This window comes from Ctenocephalides felis, unplaced genomic scaffold, assembly GCF_003426905.1.
Source record: "Ctenocephalides felis isolate EL2017-DRISC unplaced genomic scaffold, ASM342690v1 CF-g0.4_SCAFFOLD_01604, whole genome shotgun sequence".
Lineage (NCBI taxonomy): Eukaryota > Metazoa > Arthropoda > Insecta > Siphonaptera > Pulicidae > Ctenocephalides > Ctenocephalides felis.
The window spans coordinates 9,286,577-9,305,961 of NW_020537758.1; the positions used below are offsets into that span (position 1 = coordinate 9,286,577).

At 30.6% G+C, this 19,385-nt stretch overlaps 4 protein-coding genes across 4 annotated transcripts in view; 2 read left to right on the forward strand and 2 right to left on the reverse strand.

Moving 5' to 3' along the window:
- Nucleotide 1: 1 nt before the first annotated feature.
- Nucleotides 2-806, reverse strand: LOC113373320 (WD repeat-containing protein 18-like; the record flags this gene model as incomplete). The annotated part of the gene is given in 3 exon segments (XM_026613628.1): nt 2-537; nt 540-699; nt 702-806. Coding segments are annotated over 3 exon segments (801 nt in total), but the record flags the coding sequence as incomplete, so codon positions are not given.
- Nucleotides 807-1,170: 364 nt separating this feature from the next.
- Nucleotides 1,171-3,099, forward strand: LOC113373115 (E3 ubiquitin-protein ligase rnf146-like). The gene is made up of 5 exons (XM_026613434.1): nt 1,171-1,390; nt 1,477-1,565; nt 1,636-1,780; nt 2,448-2,727; nt 2,827-3,099. Exons 1-5 carry the CDS (start codon nt 1,267-1,269, stop codon nt 3,080-3,082), a joined length of 894 nt encoding a protein of 297 aa, XP_026469219.1. The 5' UTR covers nt 1,171-1,266; the 3' UTR covers nt 3,083-3,099.
- A 549-nt stretch (nt 3,100-3,648) lies between these two features.
- Nucleotides 3,649-5,303, reverse strand: LOC113372497 (porphobilinogen deaminase-like). Its single transcript, XM_026612833.1, has one exon. The coding sequence runs from the start codon at nt 5,126-5,128 to the stop codon at nt 3,704-3,706; it is 1,425 nt and encodes a 474-aa protein (XP_026468618.1). The 5' UTR covers nt 5,129-5,303; the 3' UTR covers nt 3,649-3,703.
- A 1,461-nt stretch (nt 5,304-6,764) lies between these two features.
- LOC113373321 (sterol regulatory element-binding protein 1-like) overlaps nt 6,765-19,385 on the forward strand; it is a 19,310-nt gene continuing 6,689 nt past the window's right edge. The window contains exons 1-13 of the mRNA XM_026613630.1: nt 6,765-6,902; nt 6,980-7,154; nt 8,893-9,053; nt 10,553-10,819; nt 10,891-11,089; nt 11,153-11,328; nt 14,418-14,599; nt 14,662-14,901; nt 16,010-16,202; nt 16,264-16,450; nt 16,514-16,576; nt 16,612-16,722; nt 16,786-16,898. Of these exons, the coding sequence (XP_026469415.1) occupies nt 7,049-7,154; nt 8,893-9,053; nt 10,553-10,819; nt 10,891-11,089; nt 11,153-11,328; nt 14,418-14,599; nt 14,662-14,901; nt 16,010-16,202; nt 16,264-16,450; nt 16,514-16,576; nt 16,612-16,722; nt 16,786-16,898 (1,998 nt within the window). The 5' untranslated portion in view covers nt 6,765-6,902; nt 6,980-7,048. The remainder of the gene's footprint in view (nt 6,903-6,979; nt 7,155-8,892; nt 9,054-10,552; nt 10,820-10,890; nt 11,090-11,152; nt 11,329-14,417; nt 14,600-14,661; nt 14,902-16,009; nt 16,203-16,263; nt 16,451-16,513; nt 16,577-16,611; nt 16,723-16,785; nt 16,899-19,385) is intronic.

Here is a 19,385-nt window from a genome sequence, read left to right on the forward strand (position 1 = left end):
AAGTTTGCCCATCTGCAGACGTGGATAAACAAGATACTGTGTTTTCGTGTCCGGTGAAACACATATCTGTAGATTCACCTTCTACAACGTTTGGAGCACTGCATAAGAAAAATTGGTAAATCTTTCCTTCAGCATCTCCCACAAATACCGACTGTTCCAAAAAGTCCATGGTAACTGAAGTCAAAGCATTTTTGAATATAACAGAATTTAATAACACACCCCGTGTCAAATCATAGATTCTGCAAGTACGATCTTTAGAAACTGATATTAATTGTGTATTCAAGCCTCCACGACCAACAAAAATATCCGTTACTGGTAAAGTGTGATCAGAAAATGAATACAAAGGTTCTTGTGTCCTCTCATTCGCACCAACAACTTGGATTAAATAAGCAAAATTCCATACCAATATCACACCGTCTTGACCGGCAGTTATCAAAAAGCTACCGTCATCAGTAAATTTGACACAAGATATAGGCTGGTAATGGCGTGAGATTACACTAGCAAGACGGCCTGTACTCACATGCCATATGTGTAACTATCCTCGATACCTGCTGCCAAGTATATGCCTTTGGGGGTGACGTCTAGGGCTCCAACTAGTCCCGGGCATATCATGCGCAAACCTTGCACGGTTTCTTGACTGTTAATAGGCCAGACGTTTAGTAAAGGTTTTACTTGGTCAGCTGCTATTAGAAGGTTGTGGTTATTAAGGAAACTGTACGAGGAGAGGCTAGATTGCCGCCTTTGTAACTCATAACCATTGTGCAAGTGTTTGGATCATAAACACTTGTGTTGTTGACCGGAATCATCGCTTAAAAAACCAACCTCCAGCAAATTATTCATGATTGATCTGTAGAAGAATAAATAGAAATAAATAAAATTAGGTGTTTGTGACAACCGGCGTTTTTATAGGCTAATCATGTGGATTTAAGATATAACTTCAACGCACACCAAATTTTAATGCCACAAATTCAGGAAATCTTGTGTATTAAAAAAAGGACTTGAATGGAATAGGTTTTATTAATATTTGCACTTATTTTAATAAAATTTTGCAAAATTTTTGACAGTTGCCAAAACCATTTAGCATTTAAGTGTGAAGTTGTCTCTTTACGAATACGAATTTTTCTGTCCGCCATATGCTTTCAACTGTCAAAATCTGAAAGCTGTCAAAATGTCGAAATAAGTTCTTAACAATATTTTGTTCTTAATTAAGCGATTTAAACAGCCTTGCAAAATTATGTACGAAATTGTTAATGCATCGTGAAATTTATGTGGTTTATTGATACAATCGTTAACAAATTTAGTCAAAAATTTAATAATATGGCTCAAGGTAATTCTAATGAAGTAATTTGTTTGGACGATTCTGACGACAGCACAGTGCCAGAAAACAAAGGTATAATTATAGATAAATAAATAAAATCATATATAAATCACTATAATTACTATAATAAATATGTAATCACATATCATTTTCTACAGGAGTCCTAGAATGCCCAGTTTGTTTGCAGACATGTATACACCCAGCCCGCTTGCCTTGTGGACACATATTTTGCTTTCTGTGTGTTAAGGTAATAAATTATCAAATAGTTTGTAATCCAACAATAGTATTGTTTATTAAGTAGATTTGTTGTGTTTTAGGGAGTAGCATTCCAAAGTAATAGGTGTGCTTTATGTCGAGCAGACATACCTATTAACTTTTTGGAACATCCATATCTTGTGGAGAATTATGAGGAACCAAAAGCAGCTCCTGATAGTTACCAATGGTTCTATGAAGGGAGAAATGGTTAGTAAATAATTCTTTATATAATATATATATATATATATATAAATAATATGTATATTATATTTTAACATAATTCAAGCGTCATGTGCAAAACATGTGTCGTATTTAATATACCAAATGCGTCCTCCTACAACAAAAATCACTGATTTGTCTTTTATTTTTATCCTATAAATGATTTCTAGTATTACCTTCATTTATTAACTGCGACACTTGTTTTACACAGGTGGTTGGTGGCAGTATGACGAGCGAACAAGCGCTGAATTAGAAGAACATTACACTAACAATTGTGAGGAGGCCGAAGTGCTTATTTGTGCCAATTTATACATTATTGACTTTGTTCGTCTTGTTCAATATAAAAAGGATCAAAGTTGGAGGAAAAGGAAAATAAAACGGGATATTAAAACTAACATGTTTAAGGGAGTTGCAGGGATTGCAAAGAATTAGATAATAGATAGTTGATAGTTTAGTTGTTAAGATTATGAAGTTTAAATAAATATTGGTAATAAATAGTAATAATTATTTTTTAATAACACATCTTTTATTCAAATTGTGTAAATATGTGTAATTATTTATAATTTTCAGGGACAAAAAATAATTTAATTATATATATATATATATTATATATATATATATATATATATATAATATATATATATTTTATCACTAGGCTGGTGGCAATACGATGAACGCACAAGTATGGAAATTGAATCCTCTTATGCAAAAAATGAAAAATTTTGTGAGTTACTCATTGCCGGATTTATTTACATTATTGATTTTGAATCAATGATGCAAATCAGAAGAAATGAGCCCCATAGAAGAAGACAAATCAAAAGAGACATTGCTACAATACAGAAAAAAGGTGTAGCTGGCATTCGGACTGAGGGCTATGTGGATAATGGAAATTACACTGAAATTGTTGAAAGTAATGAAAATGTTGAGAGGGATAGGTAAGATATATTGATATATATATATATATATATATATATATATATATATATATATTATTTATTTATTTATCTTAATTCTACTATGACTTTTTATCACAGGATACAATTCCCAGAATCATTTGAAACCAATATAGCCTATCAGAATTTGGATCATTCAAATGTATTAGATAATACATATGAAGATTCAGAGGCCTCAGACAATGAAAATAATGAGAGTGTTCCTCCTGAGCCCCCGAGACCGACCATACAGCTAAGTAGAGAATCTGTAGATGGAATTGAATTTGACAATTTTATTATAAACAGAATACGTGAGCTAAATATTAATCAAGAGCAAACAAGTGATAATGAGGAATAAATGTGTATTGATCTTTTGGGCCAAAACAAAGACTGATTTTATGAATATTTTATTAAAATGTTTTGTTGTGGTTTTTATGTAAATATATAAAATAAGTATACTTGGGTAATAACTATAATTATATCATGTTAATAATTGTATGTATTATTTTTATAATATAGATGTTTTAGAATTGATATTAATTTGGGATTTATTTAGTTTTTAGTTTTGTCAAAAGATACTTATGAAGGAATATAAAAATATTTGTAAATATAAAAAGGATTGAAGAAAAATAAATTGAGGATTGTTATGTTAGAAATAAATATCATAAGTTATGAAAATAAATTGATTTATTTACTGATAAAATGGAAGGAGAATGTTAAAGAGAAAAATCTAGGTTGTGAGTATTAAAATTAAACTATTTTATAAACCCAACTATTCATATAATTTTTTATTTAATTATTTTTTCATATAAAACCTTTTATTTCCAATTATATTATAAAACCATTTACTATGATTTATTATAAACCATTTATATATACTAAAAACAAACATGCAATGCCTTGCATATTTTTTAACAATAATTATTTCTATCTGAGCATTTTTATTTACACTCAAGGCCCCATATTTGATATATTCTATTTAGCTGGTCGCTTTTATATGCGCTTGAGCACTTTTAATAACATCCAAAGCCCCGTTTTTAATTAAAACGTCACCCAATTGATTTCCTAAACTCTCACACTTTTCCATGAGTATTTGATCAATATTGTTTTGTAACAATATTCCACAAAATAATTTAACGTTTGTACTTTTTGTTATGTCTTTAATATTGTCTTTTACAGTATTTATTGGATGGGATTTATTTTTGTTAAAGAATGGGCATAAATTAAGTATATCTTCTGGAACAGATTTGGTGATATCTATATTTTCAGTACTACAGTTTTCGCTTGATTCTTTATCAGATATTTTGTATGGGCATTTTCCGATTACTTTGTTGTGGTGACCGGCTTCTAGGTACGGACATTGACCCATGAAATCTTGTCCGATTGGTAAAATACTTAAGACACAACTGTCACAACTTTTGACATCTTCTGCATTTTCTTTATCTTCAACACTCTCTTTGTCCGAATCATCAACTTTAGCTCTTTTTGGACTTACAACTATTTCTTCAGACGGTTTCCGGTCTATATCACTATCCTGTAGTGATATTTTTAAAACATCTTCAATCTTAGTTTTACCATCAAGACTCCATACAGCACCTCTAATTTCTAACTCGCTTTTTGTATCCAAATTATGTAAAATTGTTGAGACTGCAACAGGTGCACTGCAACCGCCTCCTAGTCGTTTCAAAAAGCTTCTTTCAGCCAGTACCCGCAATACAGTGTTTTCGTGAGAAAGTGGTGCAATCAATTCAATCATATCAGAGTCATAAGCTCGGCATTCGACAGCGAGTGCACCTTGTCCAACAGCATATAGAGAAGTTGTACTATCTAATGTTTCGTCTATTCTTTGGTGCCAGCCCATTCTGCATAAACCAGCCTTTGCAAGAAGGAGGCCGGTCATGCGTGAATCTGCTGCATCTAGTTTTGCTATTCTTGTGTTTAAATTTCCACGCACATCACACACTTTAAGATTTGGATACTGGGCTGATAATTGTGCTGAACGTCTTAAGCTGGAAGTACCAATAACACTGCCGTCTGGTAAGGTACTCAATTCTTTACCTTTAAACTCTTTTCTTAAGACAAGGGCATCACACGGATCCTCCCTTTCCAAAATTGCTCCAATTGCCATACCGTCCGGTAAGGATGTAGGAAGATCTTTCAATGAGTGTACAACAAAGTCAACAACGCCGGTTGTTAAGGCATCTTCTAGATCCTTAGTAAATAAAGATTTTTCACCAATTTTTGGCAGTGACACGTTTAGAACCCTGTCGCCAACGGTGGTCATGGTATGAATTTCAAATTTTTTTTCGGGGTATAAAGTTTGAAGTTGATGCATTACATATCTGGTTTGAATCAATGCAAGCTCACTTTTTCGGGAACCAATTTTTATAACCTTGTCGCACATTATGTAAAAAGTTTGTAACCTCACAAAATATCAAAGTAATCAGAAACTACCGTAGTTGTTGATGTTTTGTTAAATGAGATACTCCATAATTTGGTTAAATTGATGTGTCCCGATGCTTGCGAAGTCACTATTCATTTATATTCATTTAAACATGCTTGTCACTTTCACATTTCACATATACAATTAAATTAAGTACACCAGGATAAAATATGTTAATCTGATGACGTTAATGGCACTGATGGTATGAAGTTGGCGCCGAAGAGTTCAACTGTCAAGTTGACAGCTGTCAAAATGACAGCCATCTTTTGTTTATTTATTTGAAATGGCAGTCTTTAACCTAGAATCTAGGTCCTAGATAATAATTAACCTAAATAATAATTAGTAATGAAAAAAAACATTATTATTCCAGTACAGTTTGTTTTATCTTTGTGTTATAGAGTATTTTGACTTAATATTATACATACAAGTGTTTTATTTGTTATTTAAAAAGTTTTAGTTGGCTGTTGTTAGTTCATTGAAATTCCCAAAATATCTTGTGGGAAGCTTTATATAATATATGGTGGGCCTAAATACGAATTAATATTTAGTTATTTTTTAATTATTAACAGCAGTGAAATGTTAAAGAACATAAATTGATATACATCATGATTAAAAGCTGACAAAGGCAGTATAAAGCCATCTAAAACTAGTTATATATGTGATAAATCAAATTTGTCACTTAACATGTGTATTTATATTTATTGTTAGTAATAATAAACACCAAATAAAAACATGAATATAATATTAAAGTCAATGTAATTTAAAAAAGAATCAGTGTCAAATGCAGATAGTATAGACATAGATAAGGAAGGATAGAAGGAAATAATTTTTTATTGTAACATTATATATATATATATATATATATATATATTGTTATTATTATTTATTATGATCATTTACAGCTGTCAATTATTTGATAACTGTCAAATTACAAACGTCACGATGACGTATAATCACGCCACACCGTTCTCGTCCCTGATTGGCCGAAAGTTATGCAGCCTACATGTGTATTGTTGATTGTTGTCTGAGGAAAGTCTAAAATAAAAATTATTAAAAATAAAACAATACGCAATAATTAATGATGAAATTATGGCTGATCCTGCAATATGGAATGAAGCTAAAAATAAAGAAATGGAATTCACCAATGGCAACCTCGGCGACGGATTTAATATAGATGAATTGTCAGGGATTGAAGGTAAGGGAAATTGATATTTGTGCTGAATGTATGATGGATGATGATGTAATTTTGTCCCCAGATTTCTTGTTGACAAATCCTGATGTCCTAGGGAATAATCTGGTGATCGATGATAACTTTTTTGAGCAACTCAACGATGATACTCTGCCAGTTTGTAATGACAGTTATGGAATTTTTGATAATTCAAATGTATTTCAAAACCCAGAGTTGTATACACCAACGCCAATGAAAGTTGAAGATCAAGTTTATACACCTCCTTTGTCGTCACCTGAACAAACATTAAGTCCACCAAACTTATCGCCAAGTTTAAATAAACAAACTTTACCCGCACAACCTGCAGCACCTATATTTATGTACAATGGAAACATTGATTTTAAGCCTGATACATTACTAAACCAACCACAAGTATTTCCTGCAAAACCCTATTGTAAACAACCAAAACACACTTATTTTCCATCCAGTACAGAATAATACTTTTATGATATCAAAACATTCTCACATGCCCCGACAAGAAATGTACCAATTGCAAAACAAAAACCTGTAAGTAAAATAAATATTTATAAATAATTTATTTATATACTTAATGAATATTTTCATTTATTTTATTTATGTTTTAGGGTCGAAAACAACTGGCAGCTCGTCAGACTACAAATAATGTGCAACCACAAAAAATCTTTGTGCCTAATATGAATACAATGCAGGACAAGCAACATGTATTATTGCAAGCAAAGTTAATCAAATCGGAACAACATATAAACAAGACTGTTATGTATACTACTACACCAATTGCTGGTAAGATATTTATTTTAGTTTATATATACATATATATATATATATATACTAGCTGACCCGGCAAACGTTGTTTTGCTAAATAAGGTATATTCTAGACAATTTCTAGAGAATCAAAAATATTAATACTATAAGTGTATAAGGATGTGTTGTTTGAATGCTATATACAATGAAGTATTATAAAAACAATAAACCCCATTGGTTTATCTATATTTTGTCAATACAATCAAACTGGAAGATTTATACACTTTCTATAGGAAACAGTATAAACCATCCAAGTCTTTCGACTAATTGATTACGTTTCAAGTTTTTCATATTGTTTTTGGATTCTGGATTTTGTGTATAATTGTAAATAATACTACTGAGTTTATACAAAATTTTCAAATTTTTGCGAGGAGAGATAGAAAATAAATATTTAAAATTCAAAAAAGTATTTCGTTTTTTACCTGCTTTTTGAAAAGTTTCAAGTAACATTCGGCGAAAAAAAGTAAATTTAATATAAAGTCTATATGTAGAGCAGGGCGAAGCACAAAGGTCCAATTTGACTTTGAGCAAATGTAAACTATATTGTGAAAACCATAACAGTTATATCACAGCAAATAACACATATCAACGAACAATTATCTGAGTTCAGTAAACTGCCTTTCTACTTCATCATTGTAGAAATGTGCCTTTTTGATGTCTTTCAAAAATTTGTTATCTAGACCTTTTTACCCTGTAGGCGGGGTAACTTGAAACGGGCAGATGGCAAAAAGATTTAAAGCCTTATTATAGTTTTAAAGGTATTTTACAAAATAATTACATTTTTAACTAATGCTAAAACTACCAACGGAAGAAAATACTTTTATTATGGATTCTCAAAGATAACCGTTTATCTCCCCATTTCAAAGATTACCGTTTTCAAATCAAGCTTGTAGCTGGCTATAAATCTTTTTTTCTCTACTTTCAAATATTGTTGTTAAACAATGCTTAACTTTACTGATTTTTGACAAATCGGTGGTTGGCCTTTTTAACCCCGGACCTTCATATATTACTATCTATTCTGCGATAAATTCTGGAAAATTATAACTGGAAAAATGTTATTCGACAAAAGGTCCATTTGATCGATACCAAATTTAGGTTCTGAATTTAAATAACATAAATAAAAATAATATATAACCTAGAAAATGTTTATAAATACCAATGAGTATATAATATACAAAGAGATCTTTCAGAGCACCGTGTTTGAGAAAAATATGCCAAAAATGCATTTTCATATTAACATATCAAAAAAGTTTATATTTTGAGTCTCTAGTACACTTGGGGCCCGTTTACTAACGTTTTTGTATATAAATAAAACTACAAACAAAACTACTTACTACAAATTTATCACAAATAAATAATATTCGCGTAAAACATCCTATTAAACGTAATTGAACATCATCTGTCAAAAGCGTTTGACATTTCACGAAATTGCCACCGTCCATTGTTCTATTTAAATTACGCTTCTACAAAAATTTTCAAATTATAAATGTAAAGTTTCTACGCGGATTTGAAATAATTTCTCACCTTTTGGACATTCTCTGGATTGGCACGAATTTTTCAAGACTAAGACTGGCCAAATCGATTCAGCCGTTTTCGAGTTTTATTCGGACATTTGAAAGAGAGCTCCATTTTTATATATAAGATATATATATATATATATATATATATAAATTTAATATAATATATAATATATATATATATATTCTATTTATTGCAGTAATCGATGATAAATTGGCTATCAAAGATTTGTCCCATAAAGAACCAAAAGTGAAAGAAGTCAAACGCAGTGCCCACAATGCTATAGAACGCAGATACCGGACAAGTATCAATGATAAAATTATTGAACTGAAAAATATGATTGTTGGGGTTGATGCTAAGGTAGGGAGAAACAAATTATTTTAATATATCTTATATATAAAATTCTCATGTCACAAAGTTTGTTCCCGTACTTCTCAGAAAATGCTTTACTGATTCTTACCAAATTACTATCTATAATCATCTATTTTTTATACCCCTAAGTGATAAGGGTTGTTCACTCTTAAATTTTTCTTTGTAATTTTTGGACGGAATTTTTTGTTTTCACATACAACCCAAAATTTTTACTTTTTTATCACCAACCCCTATTTTTTATAGCTCTTTTAGCATTCATTTCAACCCCAATTCACATTCAATCATTTTCAGTTATTGAATATTTTTTATATAATTTATGTTTAGATTTTTAAGTTTGAAGAATAAGCTTAAATTTTTCTTTAAAATATAGTTACTATTAAGGGTTGTCCAATCCTAATTATTTTGGGGTCAACTTTTTTAATTATTTTTTTTTTAATATTGGAATTGGAAAAACAACTCTTTTTACTTTAAATAAAATACTATTTGGATAATAAGTAATTAATTAATAAAATATGTGCTGATTAGTTTTTGGCAAAGGCAAGTCCAGATAATAGAAATCGAGTTTTTACTTTAAATAAATAATTTTAACTTTCTAATTCAGTTTATATAACTCTTATAAATATTAGACAGTGTTACAGTATTTATGAAAATCTGTTTGAAAACATTTAATATTCCTCGAACGTTTCGTTGCGATTTGGGAACTTCCAGCAGTTTACCTTAAGGGGCACAACTAGTGTAATCGTCTAGTAAAAGGTGATTTTTGAGAATTTATATTGAAAAAACTACTTTATCAATCATTTCAAAATTTTAGGAATGTATTTATACATGTTTTAAGAATACATAGTAAAATTTTTGAAGAAAAAAATTGAATATTTTTTAAGTTATCGTCGATCTCCAACGGCGCGATAAAAAAAGGCCCTTCACTGCTGCAGTGATTACGGTCTTCTACGTGGATGAAATTTAAAAAAAAAATTTTTTTGTTAAACTAGATAATGTTGTCTGTAAAATGAACTACAATAAAGAAAAAAAATCAAAAATTGACAAAATGACGGCGTTTTTTTAAAAAAAAGTCGAATTTTACCCAAATTTTTGGTCGTTTTTGGACTGCTAAAATTCGATTTTTGATCCGATCGAAAAATTGATAGTTCATTTTACGGAGTACTATATATGGAACATGTAAAAAAAAAATTGATAGTGATCGGATCATTTGTTTTTGAGTAATCGCTGCAGCAAATTCGGAAAATGCTGTTTCGAGAAAAACGTGTTTAAAGATAAAATGATCGTTGTACTATATACTATATAAATACTCTTAAATGGCTGTGACTCAAAAACTATTTAAGATATCGATGTAAAACTTTGGTATGTTATTTTTAAAGCTATAACCTATCGAAATATGGAAAATTTGGTTTTTTTGAAAATTTCACACTAGTTGAAATGGCATTAGTTAAGGCACGATGGCATACACCATTATTTTCTTTTTTTTTCAGTTAAACAAATCAGGCATCCTCCGCAAAACAATAGAATACATTCGCTTTCTACAAAATTCGAATGCAAAATTAAAACAAGAAAACATGGCACTGAAAATGGCATCAAGAAAACAAACACTAAAAGACTTGTTAGCAACTGGTGTCAACGATGACTCCTTCAAAGATTCATCCTGCATCCTAACACCGCCAAGCAGTGACGTATCATCACCATCGTTGTCTCCAACACAGTCTGATAATTCCTTACCGTCGTCTCCTGAATTTTCACACGTAATAATAAAAAATATATTTGGTAAAATGTTTTTTACATTATTCTATGTATGTTTATTTTTTTTCTGTAGATGAAAGACGACATGAACGACGATTGTATGTCGCCCGTTCGTGGAATGTTGGATCAGTCTCGTATGGCACTTTGCGCATTCATGTTTTTATTTGTAGCCTTTAATCCTTTCGGTACGATGTTGACAGGATTTAATGGCAATGATGATATGAATAATGTTAAAACACAGACTGGACGTGGTTTACTTGGATATGGTGAAGGTAAGTCACAATTATTAGTCAACTAATAGATAGACTTTTTTTTGTGATGTAATTTTTTTATAGGTTCTGAAGCCTGGTACTTTAGTCCTGCTATTTTTCTCTGGTTGTTTAATTCTGTAATAATGGCTCTTGGATTGATCAAAGTTTTGGCGTACGGGGATCCGATTTTGCCGGCGAAATCTAAAGAATCTTCGACGTTTTGGAGACACAAAAAGCAGGCCGAATTTGATCTATCAAAGGTAAATAATAAATAACTAAATAAATATCTATCTATATATATATATATATATATATATATATTATATATATATATATACAGTGGCGGATTAAGCTCTCTGGCGCCCTAGGCCCTATCCGTTTAGGCGCCCTTTTTAATAAACAAAATTTTACTTTTTTAATTAAACATTTTTTTTTAAATTATTTAGATATAATTTTTAACTTTGAATAGGGTAAGTTATATTATTCGCAAATGAATCGAAAATGACATTTTTTTCTTATCTTCACATTTCAAGGCCTTCTGAACATTTTGGTAACGTCAAAATGTGTATGTGTGTAGATATGTATGTATGTTCAATTCCTATTGATTCTGATTAGTTTTTCGCTAAGGCTGGTTCAGCCGTCTCGAATGTACGAAGCAACAAGTGTAAATAAAAATCAGAACCTTACGCCCTGAATCTGTTCCTTATGTCGTATTTTTGTAGGTGGTAACCCGACTGTTGATCTTTTCATATTTAATTACTTCATTATTAGAAATTATCTACTAGGGCTAACTTACTATTAACTTCCCGAAGAAGCACTATGTTTGAAAATTTAGAGTTTTTTGCAAAGCAATGTTAACAAAATTTGCACTTATTAATATTCTTATGAAGTATCTGGTAATTTGATGTGCGTATGTCCAATGATCATTTTTCACCACCAAGTGTTGTTTTTATAACTTTTTTCTTGATCTTCATAATCGCTGAATCTGCCTTACCAAAAATAGTTTAATTCTTCATTTCGTAAATGTGAGTACAATATTTTGAATCATTCAAATCGGTCGCTCCGTTTTCTCAAAAACCGAATTTCGATTTTTATGCACTTTTTGTCCCGTATCTTCGAAATGTCTAAACCTGCCTTTGCCAAAAACTAATCAGCACGACTCCTTATCAGTAAGAATCGAATGCTTCTTGAATCATGCAAATTGGTTGATCTTTCGAAACCCTTGACAAAAACTAGTATTCGTTCTAATTACATACATACATATTACCTACATCCAAACGCACGCACACACAAACATCTATTTTTTTTTAACCTTTGAAACGTAAAGATATGCAAACAAAATATTTTCAATTTGCGACTACTATAACTTACTCCGCGAGAAGTTAAAAATAAAAACAAAATATGTACTGATTATTAAAATTTTTGTAAAAAAATATGATAATTTGATGTGCAAATGTCTATTGATCATTTTTGATCACTAAATGGCACTTTTTTGGATAACCAAAAATGCACGCTCACTCTACCATCGCAATTCTTCAATCAAAAATTTAGTCAATTCTTCATTTTGTTGCACAAGTACAATGTGTTTTGAATTTTTCAATCAGATAAAAAATAGAGCTCTCTAAAAAATTGAATAGTTATTTTCATCATTTTGCCCCCTATTCCGACATGGATAAACCTGTCATTATCAAAAACTAATCAGCACATCTTCCCGACAATTGAATAATTCAATCGACAATTAATATTTTATGTTAGTTCCCGAAATAAAATAAGAAACCATTTTAAACCATTTTAAAACGTTTTGTTTGAAAGATTCACCTTAACAAAGTTGCAAAAAATGAACAGAGCTTCAATATTTCTCCAAAGAAAGCTTATCAATTTGATAATTTTTATTTCAAACATGACACATCAATAAAAATATTAATGAGGCGCTCTCGAAACGAATAGAAAACGAATAACATTATATTTCATAGAAAATTATCTAGATCAGGATCAATCCTTAAAATAAAATTTTGACATTTTGAAAAATTTGCCGCCCCCCAAATTGTGCCGCCCTAGGCCCGGCCTCACGGGCCTATGGGGTAATCCAGCACTGTATATATATATATATATATATATATATATATATATATATATAACATATTAAATGTTAAATATGAACAATACAACACTCAGATTTTTAACACAAACTTTATTTGGTAATTACAGACGTTTCGAGACCATGGTATGTCTCATCTTTAGTGTAATTTCTAAACAGTTACTTATATACTACACATTTTTTAATATTTTATTTAAATTACATTTAATTAAAAAAATTAAAGTCCTTAAAAAATGGACGTGGATACAAATTTTTGTTGACGATTTTGCGAACATAGATCAACCGATTTGAACCATTTAAAAGCATTCGATTCGTATTGATAAGGAGATGTGCTGATTAGGTTTTGGCAAAGACAGGTCCAGCCGTTTCGAAGATACATAACAAAAAGAGCCAAAAATCGTAAATCAGTTTTTTAGAGAACGGAGCGTCCGATTTAAATAATTCGAAAAACTTGCATTGAATATATAAAAAACTCTTTAAATTTTTGGAAAGGCATTTTTAATTTTGAATTTCATTTAACAAATGTTCTCGATATTTTCGACAGTATGGAATAACCGATTTGTATGATTGAAAAAAACATTCGGTTCGTACTCGATCACGAGGCGTTTTTGCAAAAGGCACATCTAGCCGTTTTGGAGGTATGAAGCGCAAAGGGCGTAAGAGGGGTCATGCAGTTTTTGAGAGAACGGATGATCCGATTAGATTGATTCAAAAAACCTTTTGCTTGTGTAGACGGTGTGCAGAAATAGCATTTACAAAAAAATTCGTAATTTTGAAATTTTTTTTTAAAAAAAGTTAAAATCTTCAAAAAAAATTAAAGTTTCAAAAAGTTGAAATTTCTGAAATTTTTTATTTTCAAAAAAAATCTAAATTTTGAAAAATTGCAAGAATTACTAAAATTAAAAAAAAAAGATTTCTTACAATAATTTGTAAATATTTCGAATTTTAAAAAAAAAATCGAATATTTTCAAAAAATTTCAAATTCTTAAAAAATTATAAAAAATCCATAATGTTTCGAACTTTTAAAAAATTTTCAAGAAATCAAAATTGAACGAAGTTATGTGTAGAATACGCTCATCGCCCAATTTAATAAGCACCTATAATTTTAGTATGTATTTATAATAAATAATCCATTCCAAATTATCTAAACAATTATTGATTATTTTCATTTCTCGAATGTTTAATTACGGTACTAGAAGTTCCAGCAATTTGCCTTAAGGCACCACTAGTTCTCATTACTTTACATTTCAGGGTGATATTTCGCTATCGTCTCAAGAACTAAAAAGATGTCTACAGGCTTACGGGTGTTCTTTACCAGCATCCAGAATGGAATATTCGGCAGCAATAACATGGCAATTATTCAGACTGATGTTGCACAGATTGTGGATCGGAAGATTTATTTCTAGACGAGCCGGCGGTCTTTTCGCTGATGGGTACGAAGTTACATAACAATCAATCATGTATTTAATATTAACCCATGTTTCTTTTCTTTTAGTCAATCTCGTGCCATGGCGTTATCATCTGTAAAAGAACTAGCTCTGGTGTATCATCGTTTGAACCAATTGGACTTGGCAAGTGGATCGTCTAGTGGAGGCCTTTTATTATCTTTGGCCGCCGTTAATTTGGGCGAAGCCGCTTATAATCATATGCCGGCTGAGGAAATGGCTGAAATATACATCACGGCTGCTTTGAGGGTGAAGTTATCGTATCCTAGCTTGCTACAAGTCTTGTGCAGGTAATAAAAATAACTAGTGGTGTATGGCATCGTGCCTTAGGGCAAATTGCTGGAACTTCCCGTACCGTAATGAAATGTTCGAGAAATTTTAAACGTTTTCATATATATTATTACAAATACTGTAACTTTCATTATTTTTGCTATCTTGTTATATCTGAGCAAATCAAATGTAAATCATAAATCAATTTATCTCAGAACATTAACAATTGTCATTTCATTTCGAATCCAATTTCAAAAAAAAAGTTGCCTAAAAGTGCTTCTGTATAGTCACAGTCTAAACGCATTTACAAATAATTCTGTGCGACATTTTCACTTATACTGTGCTTAGCTTGGCGGCATTTTCACATTTTTCAATAGTTTTCACAAAATTGGAAAAGTGGTCCTGTACATAAACAGTCTAAACGCGCTTGGGTAAATATTTTCACCAGAGTGGCGCTTAGACTGTGCTTAGCCTGGGTAATTTTTTGAATTTTTAATCCAAAATTACAAAAATATTTTGTGAAAAAAAAATTAGAAACAAATATTTTTCTTCAAAAGCATTATTTTGTTAAGACAAGCATGAATCATTTAAATCGGACGCTTAGTTCTCTCAAAACTGCTATTTTTTTAACATTTAGCTCTGTATCTCCGAAACCGCTGGGCTACCTTTGCCAAAAACTAATAACCACTTTTTCCCCGTCATTACGAACTGAATGTTTTTTGGATCATACAAATCGGATGATCAGTTCTCTTAAAAACTGAGTTACCGTTGTCGGCACTTTTGCCCGTATCTTTGGAACGGCTAGACCTGCCTTCGCCAAAAACTAATCAGCACGTCTCCTTATCAATACGAATCGAATGTTTTTGAATTATTCAAATCGGTTGATTGGTGTTCCGAAATCGTCGACGAAAATTTGTATCCGCACATATATACAACACGTACACACACACACACACACATACATCCATTTTTTCTAAGGTATGCCAAAATGTTCAGAAACCCTGAAACGTAAAGATATATAAAAATTTTCATTTTCGATATTTTTGCGATTACTATAACTTGCCCTATGGGAAGTTAATAATATTTTTTATGTAATATGTTTTGGTGTTATAATTGTTGTTTTTTTAGGTATTATCTAAGTGCAGCTAAGCATGCTCTAAGCTTGCGTTGTGTACAAGCCCCGGCAAGACTCCAATGGATTTTTACACCCTTTGGACACAAATTCTTTTTGAACGAGAACTGGAAATACGGGCAAGAGGCAAAGGAATCGATGTTCAGCAATTTGGGAAACAAGGCGGATCCGTTGGCGTACGTTATGAAGGTAAGGTGAAAGAATTTGCATACCTTAACACTATACTTACTTTCAAAATTGTTTTCTCCAGGTGTACAGAGAAAAACTACTAGAAAAAGCCTTGCACGCAATTGTAACTCCTGATAGTCAACATTCGGAGTCTTCCAACAATTCCCAATCATCTATTACCAATGCTCTGATGTACGTTGAATGGTTGCAGGACAACGTTTCGACGGAGTTGACTGTTGCAAGAACTGCATCGGTCACCAACGAAGTCTGTAAGTATAAAATTTTATATTTAATTTAATTCCTTTACATGGATGTATTTTTTTCTTTTCCAGGTTGTGAAGATGAAAAGGCGCATTGGTGGTCGTGCATAACAGGAATTGCTGCCAAGTGGTTTTTTGGGACAAGATTTGGACGCACAAAATTTATACAGCCGGGCTGAAAAACTTACCAGCGTCGTTATCGGCTAAAGACGATCCTTTGCCGAGGGCCGTTCTGGCTTCTCTTAAGGCGCGGAAAATGTTTCTGGAGAAGAAAAAAGTTAGTACAATATAAATATTCACTTCATATTTAATTTCATATTTTTGTAATTGTATGATACTTGTAGATCTATCACATTTCGTTGCTGGTGATATCTGGGACATGCTGAATATTTCAGGAAATTTACTAGAAGACTCGTTGAATTACACAGCAGTGCAGGATCCTAGCAATATAACTCTGGTGAGTTTAATATTTTTTGTGTAGTCCTAAAATTGTATTTTTTTTATTATCTTGCTTGCTTCTATGGTGCATTGTAGTTGCATTGCATTTATTTTAAACTGTGCAATTCATCTTCAATGCTTTCATAGCGGTTTTGCGACCATTCTCGTAGAAGAACCAAATTATATAGAGATACGGTATTTATGGAATTATATATTGTTCTATTTGTAATTTTATTCTGCATCTTTCCTTGGAACGAACTTTTTACGTATCTTTTATCGTTCAACTTGTAGGATAGAAAATGTGTGAATTTCTAGATTTTAAAATGCAAAGTGCGATATGTTTGAGAAACTATTCAAAATATTTAATTAATTCGTAAAGAAACCATATAAAGTGTTATACATTGTTAGATTTATCATAAAATTCTTAGTTTTTGTCCTATATATCACGACTTCGTATTTTAAACGGTTTGGCCTATAGGCGAGTTGCAATGCTGAAATTCAAGGAAATATTAGAAAATTTTAAGTTAATTATATGAAGACACATGTCGAATTATATAGCATTTCATTCGTAATTTTATTCTGCATCTTTCCTTAAAACAAACTTTTTACGTATCTTTTATCGTTCAACTTGTAGGATAGAAAATGTGTGAATTTCTAGAAGTTAAAATGCAAAGTGCGGTAGGTTTGAGCGATTATTCAAAATATTTAATACATTTTTGAAGAAACCATATAAAGTGTTATATATTGTTAGATTGAGACTAAGTAGATTCGTCTAAAAATTCTTAGTTTTTCTTTCATACATTACAACTTCGTATTTTCAACCGTTTAGTAGACGATAGGCGAAACTGACTCTTAAAATTTAGGGAAAATTTGAAAATCTCAAGAAAATGATATGGACACATATTTAAGTTATATATCAATTCATTCGTAATTTTATTCTGCATCTTTCGTTGGAACAAACATTTTAGGTATCTCTTATCGTTTTCCTCATAGGATAGAAATTGTGTGATTTTTTTTAGATGTTTAAATGAAAAGTGCGGATATGTTTGGGAAACTATTTTTACTGTTTGTTTTTTTCGTAAAGAAACCACATAAAGTATTATACATTGTTAAAAAGGTCTCAAAATTCTTGAATTTTCTTCCAAATATCCCAACTTCGTATTTTTGACCATATGGGCGTGATAGACTCCGAAAATTTAGGGAGAATTGGAAAATCTCATGAAAATTATATGAACACACATATCGATTTATATATCGTTTTATTCGTAGTTTTATTGTGCATTTTTTTCTAAATACTTTTTTTATGAGTTTAATATCATAATAATTTTGTGTTTAATTTCATAATAAATAGATAATTTAAATGATTAATTACACAATATGGTAAAATTGGAACAATTATCCAAAATATTTATTAAATTCCTAAAAAAACATAAAATGTTATAAATAATACCATTCGTAATAAAATTTTTAGTTTTTGTTTTCATATATCATAACTTTGTATTATAAACCGTTTGGACTTTGGCGAATCGGATTCCTAAATTTACGTAAAATTGAAAAAATCTCAAGAGAATTATATGAACGCATTTATCGAATTTTATATCGTTTTATTCTATCTTTTCTTCTAACAAACTTTTAATGTAATTCTTATCGTTTTTCGTGTAGCATAAATTTTTTTAAAATTAAATGTTTAATTTCACCAAGCGGTATAATTTTAGCAATTATTCAAAATATTTAATGAATTTGTAAAGAAACCATATAAAGTATTATACAGCGTTAGATTCGTCTCAAAATTCCTACTTTTTCTTCCAAATATTGCAACTTCGTATTTTAAACAGTTTAGCCTATGGGCAAGTTGCAGTGCTGAAATTTAAGAAATTATAAAATCTCAAGGCATCTAAAATTTAAGGAAAATAAAGCAATATCAATAAAAATTATTTAGGGACATATATCGAATTATATAACATTGTATTTATAATTTTATTGTGGATCTTTCTTTCTAACAAACTTTCAATATAATTCTTACTGTTTTTCGTGTTTTTGTAAAAAATTAAATGGTTAATTATAATGCAGTGGTTTAATTTGAGCAATTATTTAAAATATTTAATAAATTCTTAAGGAAACCATATAAAGTGTTATACATCGTTAGAATCGTCTCAAAATTCTTAGTTTTTCTTCCATATGTCGCAACTTGGTACTTTAAACGGTTTGGGCGATATGCGAGTCAGACTCCTAAAGTCAGAAATTCATTCTTAATTTTTATTCCATATATCGCAACTTCGTATTTTAGACCGCTTGGACGATGGGCGATTTGGAGTCAAAAGCCTAAAATTTATATTGAATCATTTATCGAATTATATACCGTTTTACTCATAATTGCGTTCTGCATATTTTTTCAAATGAACTTTTTATGTAAGTCTTACCGTTTTCCATGTAGAATAAGAATTCTGTGAATTTTTAGCTTTTATAATGCAAAGTCCGTTGGGTTTGAGCAACTATTTAAACTATT